The sequence below is a fragment of the Rhinoderma darwinii genome, chromosome 5 (genome assembly GCF_050947455.1).
Source record: "Rhinoderma darwinii isolate aRhiDar2 chromosome 5, aRhiDar2.hap1, whole genome shotgun sequence".
Taxonomy (NCBI): domain Eukaryota; kingdom Metazoa; phylum Chordata; class Amphibia; order Anura; family Rhinodermatidae; genus Rhinoderma; species Rhinoderma darwinii.
Window position 1 is genome coordinate 33,516,882 of NC_134691.1, and position 13,500 is coordinate 33,530,381.

A 13,500-nucleotide genomic window follows, 5' to 3' on the forward strand; every position below is an offset into this window, starting at 1 on the left:
CGGCGATTATCGCGCCGTTTTTCGCCCGCGGCCATTGAGCGCCGCGGGCATAAAACAGTGAGAAATACCCTTTCTCCTGCCTCCCATTGAAGTCAATGGGAGGTCAGAGGCGGAAGCGACCGAAGATAGGGCATGTCGCTTCTTTTTCCCGCGAGGCAGTTTTACTGCTCGCGGGAAAAAGACGCCGACGCCTCCCATTGAAATCAATGGGAGGCGTTCTCGGGCCGTTTTTGCCGAGTTTTGCGACGCGGTTTCCGCGTCAAAAAACTTGGCAAAATACCCCGTGTGAACATAGCCTTTGAGTCAATGAAAAATGGCTCCAAAAACGGCTCAAGAAGTCACATGCACTTCTTTTTACGAGGCGTTTTTTATGCTTTTAAAAACGGTCGCGTAAAAAATGGGCAGATGTGTGGAGGCATTCAGCCCCTGCATTTTTTAGCCATTTTTTGGGGCGTTTATGGACCAAAAACAGCTGAAAATAGCCCGTGTGAACATACCCTTATGAACAAGACCATTTTTTGTGTTTTTTTTTGCATTTTCGTTTTTTCCCTCCCCATATTCCAGGAGCCAAAACCTTTTTTATTTTTCTGTTGACTTACATTAGTCAAATGAGGGCTTGTTTTTTGCGAGATGAGCTGTAGTTTTCAATGGCACTATTTAATGTACCATGTATATTAGTGAAAAACTAAAAGAAAACTCTTTGTGGAGTGAAATTAAAAAAAACAGCAATTCCACCTTTGTTTTTTAGTGTTTATGTTTACTGCATTTAACGAGCGGCAAAACTCACAAGTTAACTTTATTCTGCATATCAATATGATTGCGGCACTATCAAAGATTCAATAATTTCTGGAAAAAAAAATCAACATGTAAAGGTTATAATATATTATACGAGATTAACAAGTTAAAGAGACAGTCACTTATTTCTTAGTTCCAGTATCCTGTGCACAATCCAATACCTGTCTTTACCAGAATTACTTGCTATAATACTTAATTTTTTCGGCATCTCTAAATCTAGTTTATTTTTCAGGAGTGCAGTTCACCTTTCACACCTTTCATCTGGAAGATCTTCATGACTACTTACTAATCACTGAAAACGGCAGCTTTACTCAGCCACTGGCACGACTCACTAGCTCGGAGCTCCCTACAGCAATTAATGCCGGTCTCTATGGAAATTTCAGAGCTCAGTTACGTTTTATTTCAGATTTTTCAATATCATATGAAGGATTCAACATCACCTTCTCCGGTAAGGATATGAAGTCAGTGCTACATGTATTATTTGATGGACATATTACACAATGTTATGAAAGATGAAATGTAAGAATTTATTAAATATATTTATGTGATAAATAATTATGTACTTGTAGTACTTAGCGTGTGGATCAGGCATAGTAGTTTAACAGGTTATTTTATAGTTTAGAATAATAAATCGTGTTAACCCCCCTAAACCCACATAGCAATGGGCAATGTCACCACATTATAAGTGCCCTATCTCCTACATAATGAGATCGGCGCTATAATGTAGGTGGCAGCAGTGCTTTTTATTTAAAAAACTATCTGTTTGCACCACTTTATTAGCGATTTTAGATTTATGCTAATGAGTTGCTTAAGGCCCAAGTGGGAGTGTTTTTACTTTAGACCAAGTGGGCGTTGTACAGAGGAGTGTATGACGCTGACCAATCAGCGTCATGCACTCCTCTCCATTCATTTAGGCAGCGCATAGGGATCCTTTTAGATCGCTATGTGCTGTCTTATACTAACACATTAACGATACTGAAGTGTTTAGACAGTGAATAGACATTCCACGGGATGTCTATTCACAATCTCTGCACTTCGTTACTTTGTCTGTGGTAGTTGCAGCAGAGGAAGCGTAATCTCGTTGTAACCTGTCATCTACAGCTTAATCTCGCGAGATTACGCTTTTTCTGCTGTAACTAGCAAAGACAGAGTAACGAAGTGCAGGGATTGTGAATAGACATCCCGTGGAATGTCTATTCACTGTCTAAACACTTCAGTATCGTTAATGTGTTAGTATAAGACAGCACATAGCGATCTAAAAGGATCCCTATGCGCTGACTAAATGAATGGAGAGGAGTGCATGACGCTGATTGGTCACTGATTGGTCAGCGTCATACACTATTCTGTACAACGCCCACTTGGTCTAAAGTAAAACACGCCCACTTGGGCATTAAGCAACTCATTAGCATAAATCTAAAATCGCTAATAAAGTGGTGAAAACAGATCGTTTTTTTAAAATAAAAAGCACTGCTGTCACCTACATTATAGCGCTGATCTCCTTATATAAGAGACAGGGCACTTATAATGTGGTGACAGACCCTCTATAAGATAAGACCTGCCCCTATTATGGGTCGATTAAGGAGGCAGTCCTGCAAAAATCTGAATTATTAGGAGGTATGGATATGTGTCAACTGCCAGTTAGCAGCCAATTAAATGTGTCAAATATTTTTTTTTGTGCTATATACTTTATACATATGCTAGATTTTCCCAAAATATATTTTCCCCCTAAGGCTAAATTCACACGCTTAACAAAAAACGGCTGAAAATACAGAGCTGTTTTCTAGGGAAACAGCCTCTGATTTTCAGCTGTTTTTTAAGCAACTAGCAAATAGTTTTTTTTAAGTGTTTGAGTCAATGAAAAATGGCTCCAAAAACGGCTCAAGAAGTGACATGCACTTCTTTTATGAGGTGGTTTGTATGCTTTTAAAAACGGTCGCGTAAAAAATGGGCAGATGTGTGGAGGCATTCAGCCCCTGCACCAAAAACGGCTGAAAATAGCCCGTGTGAACATACCCTTATGAACAAGACCATTTTTTCTTTTTTTTCTTTGCATTTTCGTTTTTTCCCTCCCCTTATTCCAGGAGCCAAAACCTTTTTTATTTTTCTGTTGACTTACATTAGTCAAATGAGGGCTTTTTTTTTTGCGAGATGAGCTGTAGTTTTCAACGGCATTATTTAATGTAACGTGTATATTAGTGAAAAACTGAAAGAAAACTCTTTGTGGAGTGAAATAAAAAAAAACAGCAATTCCACCTTTGTTTTTTAGGGTTTATGTTTACTGCATTTAACGAGCGGCAAAACTCACAAGTTAACTTTATTCTGCATATCAATATGATTGTGGCACTATCAAATTCATATAGTTTTTTTTTATGTTTTCCTACTTACAAAATAAAAACAATTCGATAAAAAACAGTTGTTCCGTGTCGCCATATTCTGAGACCCATAACTTTTGTATTACTCTCTTAATGGAGCTTATGACGGCTTTATTTTTGCAGAGCGAGCTGTAGTTTTAATTAATAATATTTTGGGGATACTCGTGACTTTATCACATATTGTCCCATTTTTTTGAGTAGGCGATGTGTAAAATGTTTTACGTCCTTCACAGTGCAGGATAAATAACATTAGATTTTAATAGTTTAAAATGATGTTCACTTTTGTAAAAAGGGAAACTTTTTGTTTGGCTTTTCATCTTTTTAATTTGTTGAAATTGTTATTAGAATTGTATATATATATATATATTAAGTACCATTAGGGAATTTAAACATTTATGTATTGCAGTGTATTGTCATTTTGAAGATCTCCTATGCAGGGCTTAATAGGATGACCAAGATAGCAGACCTGGGGGCTTCATTAGACCCCCGGCTGCCATGACAGCCCCTCAGCATCCCGCAATCGAATTGCGGGTAGGTGATAGGATGACAAAGGGGCACACCCCTTCTTTCTTTTTTTTTTAAATATCCTTTTTATTGTCAGTTTTCACATTTTCTTACAAACATTTCACGCAAGAGTTACATCATGAGTGCGCAGCACTAAACTGTCATGGAATTAACTTTGAATTAAATTCATCATAACATATAAACACATAAACATAGAAACATGGCATAATTGTCTATCTTCAGATGGACCGAAAAACATGACTCCCCCAACTCCGACACGACCTGGGTCATTAATAAGTTTCTACTCATCCTTTCTCCCCCAGCTGGTTCAAAGTTGCAACCCCCCTAAAGTGCCTGCCAAGAGCTGTGTACAATACCACTTTGTGTACTGGAAAGGCCTAACAATTTCCGCTATTTCGGCTGCTGTACATTGCGATTCTATGAATATTTGCCACTTATCAAATAGCTTCTTGGTTCCCGTTTCCTTCCTCCTTTCCACCTCCACCCTCTCAAGAACCAATAGCTGTTTCAGCCGTGACACAATCAATTCTAACCCCGGCGTGTCTGCCTCTAACCATTGACTCAGGAGGCATCTCAAAGCTACCAGTAAAATCGTGTGCACCAGCACGGGAGGCGATCTCACTCCTCGAGCACCCTCTTCCTCCGGCGGCCGCGCCTGATGGAATAGTAGCGCTTGAGGCGTCATTGGGAGATTCGTTTTCCAATGGTCCTTAATATATTTCTGTACCATCCCCCAAAATTGTTTCGTATGTACACACCCCCACACTCCATGCCACAAATTCGTCAGTGGTGTATTGCACTTGGGACAACTTGTAATGCGATCAGGGAAAGATTGTGAGGGCAAGATATTAAAGCCATATATAGCTGCATGCATCAACTTAAAATAGGTTTCCCTTCAGCTCTCATTTATCACACTCTTCCGTACCGTCTCCCAACCCCCCAGTATGGTCTCTCCTATACCTGGATCCTGAGTCCACCGTTCCCAGCTTTTAAAACTAATCCTTAATTGCGGACGAACAAAACCCTCTCTCAATGCTCTATACATTCCTGAAATGGTCGCCCGCCCAGTTGTTGGACCTATGACCTCATCCATAGTGTGCGGAGTAGCTTCCTTACTCAGATCCCTGAGCCTGGAGGTACAAAATGCTCGTACCTGAAGTACTTGCAAAAAATTGACTCTACCTGCTATGGGTCTAAGTTTAGTGGTGATTTCCTCCCCAGTTAACCACCTCTTTTCCTCTGTGTGCATAAGATCCCCTGCGCTACCAATGCCTACCCTCCCCATGAGGCAATTCCGTCCCCCTTGTCCATTCCCGGTAAAAACTCCGGGTGGCCGCTCAACGGCATATATTTCGATACCAGGTGAGGTAACCCAAACTGCTTACGTACCACTTTCCAAGCTAGAACTGTATCTCTCAATACAATGGAGGTTTTGAGACAGCACGGAAGAGAAGCGATTCTACAATGTAACAAAGCTTTCAGGTTCCAGGGTGAGGCATACTCCCCTTCCAGATCTAAGTTGGAATAATTGCTTGTTTCATGAAGCCAATCTACTACATGGCGAAAAAGACAGACCACGTTATAACCCCTTACATTCGGAAAGTTCACACCCCCTTCTTGTTTACCCATCATGAATTTGGTGAGTGCTATGCGCGGCCTTTTTCCTGCCCATATAAATTTAGTGAATGAAGCCGTCAGTTTCGAGACATCCACATGCTTCAATAAGAGAGGTAGTGTTTGAAAGGGGTATAGCAATCTAGGAAAACTAACCATCTTGATCAGATGGCATCTTCCCAGGAGGGACAACGGCAATTGGCCCCATCTAGTGAGTTCCGCTTGTATTTTTTTAATTAACAGGGGATAATTTAAGCCATACAGAGTGTCTGGTACCCTCCCTATTTTGATACCCAGATAAGTAATGCAGTGCTCAACCGGTGATATCCCGCAGCCCAAGGATTGCCAAAAGGTCTTAGGCAATGGCCTGCCCAACTCCAGCAGTTCGCTCTTAGCTATATTGACTTTATATCCCGAGCATTGTCCAAATTCCTGTAAAAATTGAAAAACCTTCCCTAAATGCTCCTGAGGGTTTGACATAAAAAGTATGACATCATCAGCGAACAGGGCTAATTTCACTGCACAAGACCCCACTTGAATGCCTCTAAACATATCCGATTCCTCCAGGAATCTAGCCATAGGTTCCAATGCTAGATTGAATAGCAGGGGCGACAGGGGGCAACCCTGTCGTGTTCCTTTATATAATTGGAAGGGATCTGATAGGAACCCTGAGGAGTGAACATGTGCTTGCAGGTTATTGTAGACTCCCTTCAGGAAGACCCGAAAGTCTCCCCGAATGTTCATTTTGTCTAGCACCATCCCCAGCCATTCCCATTGTATGTTATCAAAGGCTTTCTGTGCGTCTAGCGCTAAAAGTGCCGGCCTGGTACCTGGCTGGGGATCATGCCTGACTGTTTCTAGCACCGTCAATACCTTGCGTAGATTTGTCACTGCTGCCCTGCCCTTTACAAATCCTACCTGGGATTTTCCCACCAGTATGGGTAGATACATAGCCAGTCGATTGGCCAAAATTTTTGTGAGCAATTTCTGATCTTGGTCTATCAGCGAGATGGGGCGGTACGACCCCGGGTCAAGATGATTCTTCCCCTTCTTGGGTAACACCTTTATATGCGCGACCTTGGCCTCTGCTGGTAAAGCCCCCGTTCCTAGTAAAGTATTATAATATGCCACCAAGGTAGGGCTGATTTCTTCTCTCAGAGATTTGAAAAACTCCCCTGTGAATCCATCCGGACCCGGGGCCTTTCCGTTAGATAAGGTCTTAATGGCGCTCCAGACTTCCTCTAATGTAATCTCTGCGCTCAAGTGACCGTTCTGCTCCTGAGTGAGCCCTGGCAGCGTCACCTTCTCCAAAAATTCCCTCCCTTTCTGGAGATCTATGGGTGTTTCTGAGTAAAGGGCTTGGTAGTATTTACTTAATATGGTGTTGATTTTTTTTGGGTCTGAGGTAGGAGTTCCGTTTTATTCTTTAAGTGTTGAAATATGTGCCGGTGCATACCTCCCCTTTGCTAATCGCGCTAATAATTTGCCCGCCTTATTGCCGAAACGCATTAAATCAGCATCAAATTGGGACCGGTAAATACTCTCTCTTTTGTCTAACCATTGATCAAACTGTCGCTTGGCTTCCTTCCATTCCTCCCCCAATGGCAGTGATGGAGAATGTAGGAATGCTGTGTACGCACACCGCAATCTGTCGCTCGCTGCCTTGTATCCTTCGGTCGTCTTACGTTTAACATTAGACATATACTGCATGATTTTCCCTCTTATTACCGCTTTGGCTGTACGCCAATACAATGACGGTTCCGAGCGATGCGCTACATTATCCCCATCAAATTATATCCACCACCCCTTAAGCTTCTGTGTAAAGCCCTCATCCTTTGCCAGAAAGGCGGGAAACCTCCAGATAAAATCCGTTCCTCTAGCTACAGTGTCGGCCAAGGTAATGGTAACCGGAGCATGGTCCGAAATAACTAGATCTTCAATTGCCGCTTCACGTAAACGTCGCGACAGTGCGTCACTAACTAACAAGTAATCAATACGCGACCATGACTGATGAACATGGGAGAAATGTGTATATTCCCGCGCATCTGGGTGTAAACTCCTCCACGCATCTATTAGGGCCGTGTGTCTTAAAAAGTCGGGCAAGATCCTATCTCTGTTTCTCTGCGAACTAGTCCCTGCGCTCCTATCCTCCTTTGAAGACCTTACAGTGTTAAGGTCTCCCCCTAGAATCAAGAACCTAGTGCGATCCTGCTAGAGTTGGGTTTCCAAATGATCAAAAAAACCAGTGTTAACCGTATTTGGGCCATACACATTATGAATACTGATGGTTTCCCCATCATGCTCCATCACTAGATGGATCCAACGTCCCTCGTCATCCCGCTCCTGGGACACCAGTGTAAATGCAAAGTTTTTATGTACCAGAATTATAACTCCCGCCTTACCCTCCCTTGCCGACGAGCCAAAAACCTGACCCACCCAGAACTTTTGCAAATACTTAAACTCCGGCTCGGTAAGGTGAGTTTCCTGCAATAGGGCCACATCAGGATGCAATCGTTTCATGTGCCTTAAAAGTTTGGTCCGTTTCTGTGGGGATCTCAGCCCTTTAATGTTCCAAGAAACTATTTTCATGTTATTGGGCCGTGCTTAAGATGAGCTAAAGTGCCTAAAAGTCGTGCGGAGTTCGGGGAGTCAGATCCGTCTTTTTCCAAGAGCCATGTATAAACATTAACATCATAACCAAAACCCGGCTTGTAAGCCAGAACCAACAGGGCCGACCGGCCCTTATCTAACAAAACCATAGAATCACCTGCGGCAAGGGTTAGCAGTCCCTTAATACCCACTGGTGTACGTGACTTCACTTTTTTCTGTTATGCCAGAACGCGCCCCTCCCTCCCCCTCCTCCCCAGCCTGCCTATATGACTCCTTCCATGAGGAAGTAACACCTGCCCTTGCCCCCTCAGTACCTCTTTGTCGCCTGTGCACACTTTTATACATTCCCTTATCATTACTTTAACAGCCTAGAGTCCGTTAGGATTGCATCCTCACATTTCCCCATGAACCTTGCTTCGCTTCAAGGTTTCCCTACCTCCGTGTCCCATATCTCCTACCACAATTTCCCCCAGTCTGCCATTGTAACAGATAACACTAATCCCTTGCGTGGGGTAAGCATTGTATCATTCCCGGTCAATCCCGCCCACAAGGAATAATCTCAGAGCCTGATCTAACTCCCTCACTAATATCCTGTAGTGAAAATGCAGGGAAATATCAGAATGCATACATTTCAACCTTGATAACATTGTAACATTGTAACAATAGGTCAACTGTTGACCGGTACAGAGTGCTGTATAAGACCGCCAAATATCTCCCTCAATAACTTTCAGATTATCTGTAAACTTATCTGTAGCTGGTCGGAATCTGCAATTGGTCTACAGCGTCCACAAAATCATCATCACCTCAGCTTAAATAAAATGCGCCAAATAGTACTTTGTCCGTCAATCAGGAGACGTGGATCGGGTGCGGTCCCGCGTTCGCCTCTGCGGCTTCGGAGAGTCCCCTCCATTTCCGGCTCGACCCCCCTGGGATCTTCCAGGTGTGGGCATTAAAGCTTCTGCCCAGGTTCGCTCCATATTTAGTCGGTTCCTTTTGGCCTCTCTCGACTTTCGATGTGGACTATGTACTGGACTGTGACGCTCCTCTTGCTGTGGTCTGTGCCTACAAAGCTCCGTAAGTGCGTCCTCCGCTTCCTGTGGAGTGGTGAAAACCTTGTTCCGCCCGCTCTCTTTAAACACCCGCAAGATGGCTGGGTACTGCAGGTTAAAACGTATTTTCGCTTGGAACAGCGCGGTGCAGATCTTGCTGAAAGCCCGCCTTCGTTTTGCAACCTCCGCCGAGAAATCCTCAAAAAGTAGCACTTTCATGCCCATTATTTCCAAAGGACGCGATCTGCTGCGGAATGCTTTCATGAGTGCCACCTTGTCATTGTAATCCAACAGTTTAAAGATTACTTGTGTGGGACGATGCGAACTGTGGTCAGCTGTTGCTGGGAGGTTTCTGGGGTCCGGCCCCACTCTATGCGCCCTCTCCACCCGGCATGGACGGGGAAGACCTAAAGCTTCCGGCAATGTCCTCTCACACACTCGTTGCAAATCAGCAGATATCACCGCTTCTTTCAGCCCCACCAGTCGCAGGTTGCTCCTCCTGGAGCGATTTTCCAGATCCTCCACCTTGTCCCACAACTGCGTAGTAACAGACAGCACCCCTCTAAGTTTGGATTGCAGGCGCTCATTTTCATCCTCCAGCAGCGTCATACGCTGTTCTAGCTCATCAGCTCTGATAGTGACTTGTGCCAGCTCCGCATGCACGCGGTTTAGGGAGTCTTGCACCGTTTTTTCCAGCGCCTTTTGCAGGTCTGGCGCTATCTGTTTGGCTACTTCACGGGCCAGGGTTACATAGTCAATGGCTACAGGAAGAGCGGACATTACGTGCTCTGCCGGGCTTGAAAGCTGGGACTGATGGTGCTGCAGCTCATCTTCCTGTGTGTATAGCAGGGTCGCAGTGGCGGGAAGCGCCGCCATCTTACCTCCCTTTACCACGGCCGCGGCTGATTCCTCCATGGCTGGCTTCTGCGCGCTTCTGAGGAGGTACCTGTCCATACAGGCACCACCGGTGATGTTTCCGTGTGCAGGGCTGGTGACTTCACCGCTGATTATCGTCGCCGTAGCGACTATTGCGAGCTTACAGGCTGGACGGGAGCGGGAGCTCAGTCACTCGCGTCCTGCATCCCCAGCGCCGGAAGCGGAAGTCAAAGTCACCCCTTCTTTCTAATGGCTTAGATGCCAGTCACTAAAGACCGTGGCATCTAAGTGGTTAATGGCCGAGATCAAAGTTATCTCCAATAACGAACGTTAGAACGAGGTTGTAATACACAGCTGACACCAGCATCGTAAATAATTGCAACAGAGCAGAGATATGTATAAATCGAATGTTTTTTTTAAAATATATATTTATTTTCAATATCTAGATGTAACAATCTTTATCTTGAGTCTTAACGCTTAACGCAGCAACAAACTTTAACTTGACTTTTTCAATGGTTTTTCAATTGCTTAAAGAGGCTCTGTCACTAGTTTATTATTTCCCTATCTCCTAGCTAATTTAATAGGTGCTATGATGTTAACTACAGTGCAATTTTTTTTCAAAAACGTTTACTATTTGCAGTTATAAGCATTTTTATATATAATATACTAATTTGGCTATAATTGTCAAATGGCAGGTTACGCTTTCTTTTCACTCTGGGCGGTGTAATATTTTCTGTATGACGCTGTCCAATGAGCTTACATCTTCCCTGCCCAGCAACACAGTGTGATCATAAAGTATACAGCGTCCATTCCCGGACTGTGTTTCCAACTGGTTATATCTCCGGTTATTTCACAGCTAGAATCTCATCTTTCATATGCCACCAGAAGCACTGTTCTAGGTGGTCCACACCCAGAGATATGGCTATTTGAAGTGATCCCCCTTCCCTCCAGCCCCAGTCTCTCACACTGTGTGAAGCAGCTTCATGCTGATAGGGCAGCATCAGAGACTGTGAGGAGGCTCCACCTCAGGAGAACCACTGGTGTTAACACCTACTTGTCTAGTATAGCCTTATTTGCATATTTCGAAAAAAAGCTCATAACTTTTTGGGCCACAATTTTCACTAGTATTATCAGTGTGACAGCACCTATTAGATTAGTTAGGAGATTGGGCATCACTAAACTAGTGACAGATCCTCTTTAAGTGGTAAGTTATCACACTGCAGCAAGTTATTCGAGTCAAGATAAGAATTTCTACATCTGTATAGAACATTTGTAATGTTTTTTTTTTTCTTGAACCTATTTATTAAAGAATACAGTCTTGAACCATGTGAGGATCCAGGAGTTCCACAGTATGGAAGACAACACGGAAATCATTTTGGAGTAGGAGACATGGTTACTTTTACCTGCTCATCCGGATATCGTCTTGAAGGAGTATTAGAAATCAAATGTCTTGGTGGTGGGCGTCGTGTGTGGAGTGCACCTCTGCCAAGGTGTGTGGGTACGTGGTCAGCTGCTTTCATTTGCTTGTCTGTGTAGTCACTATAAAGAAATTTACTGAATACAGTTGTATTTTTTCTCAGATAAGAACATCCTTTGTACAAAAATTTATGTTGCATCTTTTTTAAACCTTTTTGCTTTAGAATCCAATGATAATCTAATAATTAAACTAATTTGCTACAATACAATGTAGAGTAAAGGGTTTACTGCTGATAACAGGGCTTCTTCTGATGAGACACAATCACCTTTAACATGTCGGGTAACTTTGCAGAAAGTGTTCAATTTCCCTACAGTGCCACCAGAGGGGAAATTAAGCATTACACAGTTCCCATTGGAATCAATGGTCTGTGCATGTAATGCACTAAAGTGCCGAGTCCTCCAGAGCAAGAGATGCTATTTGTATACGTTCTCAGCTCTGTCTATTAAATGAGGGACTTCAATGCCCTCTAATTGCCAGAATGGGGTATTTTAAACTGATCCTACCTGGTTCAATATTATTTATAGGCAATTGTTAGATGCTCTTTTGTAGTGTAGCATTTAAACAGTTAGTCAGATAAGTAAATGAAGGGTGCCTTGGTAAAGGGATATTTACTGGGTACAACTGGGGCCTACTACTTCAAGTTTCTGAGATTATTGCCCTTTCTAATTAACCTAGTGCATGGTTCCTTTAATAAAAGTTTGGTCAGCAGTAGGTTTATAATTTAGAATTATATAGTTATTGTTATTGTTTTTTGTTTGATTTTGTTTTTATATCAAAGTACTGCAAACTTCCAAGATGAGAGGAGATATATTTTATTGCTGATACTTGCAAGTGTTTTAGATTTCAATTATTTCATAATAAAAAAGGAGCAGTACCTACAATTTGTATTTTGAAGCCATTAGCACTTTGTGAGCCACTTCATGGTTCCTTTGTAAGAAACAGTATCCCTCCCTATAAGCAATACTCCTAGGGGAGAACACCTTCATAATACAGCGTGTCTTGGAAAATGACACTTTCCATATGAATCTTTTAGTATAAACCTCTGTGCACCTACATATAAAATCAGAGGCATGCAAAGGTACAGTATGGGCCCATGCCAACCTATGGGTGCCATATTACACATCTGTACAATACAATATGCATGGACATGTAGGCTTTGCATATATCTAGAGAACTGGAATCAGCTGTGTCTTTTTTTTTCTCCAATGGGCATATTCACGTGTGCCAGTTTTATGGCATTTTCTGTCCCAATTTTTGCAAATATTGCTGCAAAAAAAGCCAGAAAATCAGCACATGTGAAAAAACCCTACCTAACCCTGTATATTGAACTGGGCATGCTTATAAATGCTTCAGTGTTGCCTCAGTAAGTGAGGAAGGTGAGAAAATTAACCCCTTCCCCACATGTTGTAAATCCGCTCACCACAATAATACTGTATAAGTAATGTAATATATAAAAATCGAACAGGACTTGAGATTGTTTGGGTCTCCTCGCTCATATCTAATATTCTCTGGCTACTCTTTGACTAGACCAGGGAACATGAGCACAGCACTGATTTGGTGGCATATGAAAAAGTTGTCCAGAAACTTCAGATTTTACAATAAAACTTGAATCTGGTTTCCACTTACACATGATTACTGAAGAATTGCAGGAAACACCAGCTACTCTCTATAGAATTACGGGTTTTATCATCTATCACAGTCCTCTTTGAATTTGTTTTAAAATATCACTTTACGGAACTCTCCCACAGGCAAGTCATCTCAGAGAAAAGTTCTCATCTTAAATGGGAACAGTGGAAATAGAAAGTTAATGTCCTCAAACAACTGCAGAAGCTGTGACATCAACTAAAGCTGAGCTGGAGGCAATATGTACCTAGGGTTGATCAACAATTCCGAGTAATCACTACTGCCCAACTGCGGTGTGAGGGAAATGTCAAAATAGAAAACTTAAAAAAACTGAGCTCTGAGACTCATTAACCATTATATTCAGGAACTCGGCACGCTGTTGTGTGTAATTTTCTAAAATAAAAAAAAGTTATTATTTTAATATATATTAAAATAACCAAAACTGTTTCACTTAAAGGGGTTGTAAAGAGGGGCGTTACTGAAGCATCATAGCCTAATGCCACACTTTTATATGGACCCCTCCCCCCCGCCCTAGATCAGACCCCAGACTTTCAAAATC

At 42.6% G+C, this 13,500-nt stretch overlaps 1 protein-coding gene across 6 annotated transcripts in view; it reads left to right on the top strand.

Annotated features, from left to right (window-relative positions):
• CSMD3 (CUB and Sushi multiple domains 3) overlaps positions 1 to 13,500 on the top strand; it is a 1,175,227-nt gene that overhangs the window by 724,019 nt on the left and 437,708 nt on the right. For all 6 annotated transcript variants that reach the window (XM_075825814.1, XM_075825808.1, XM_075825809.1 and 3 more), the window contains 2 exons: positions 1,028 to 1,243; positions 11,151 to 11,339. In XM_075825814.1, the coding sequence (XP_075681929.1) occupies positions 1,028 to 1,243; positions 11,151 to 11,339 (405 nt within the window). The remainder of the gene's footprint in view (positions 1 to 1,027; positions 1,244 to 11,150; positions 11,340 to 13,500) is intronic.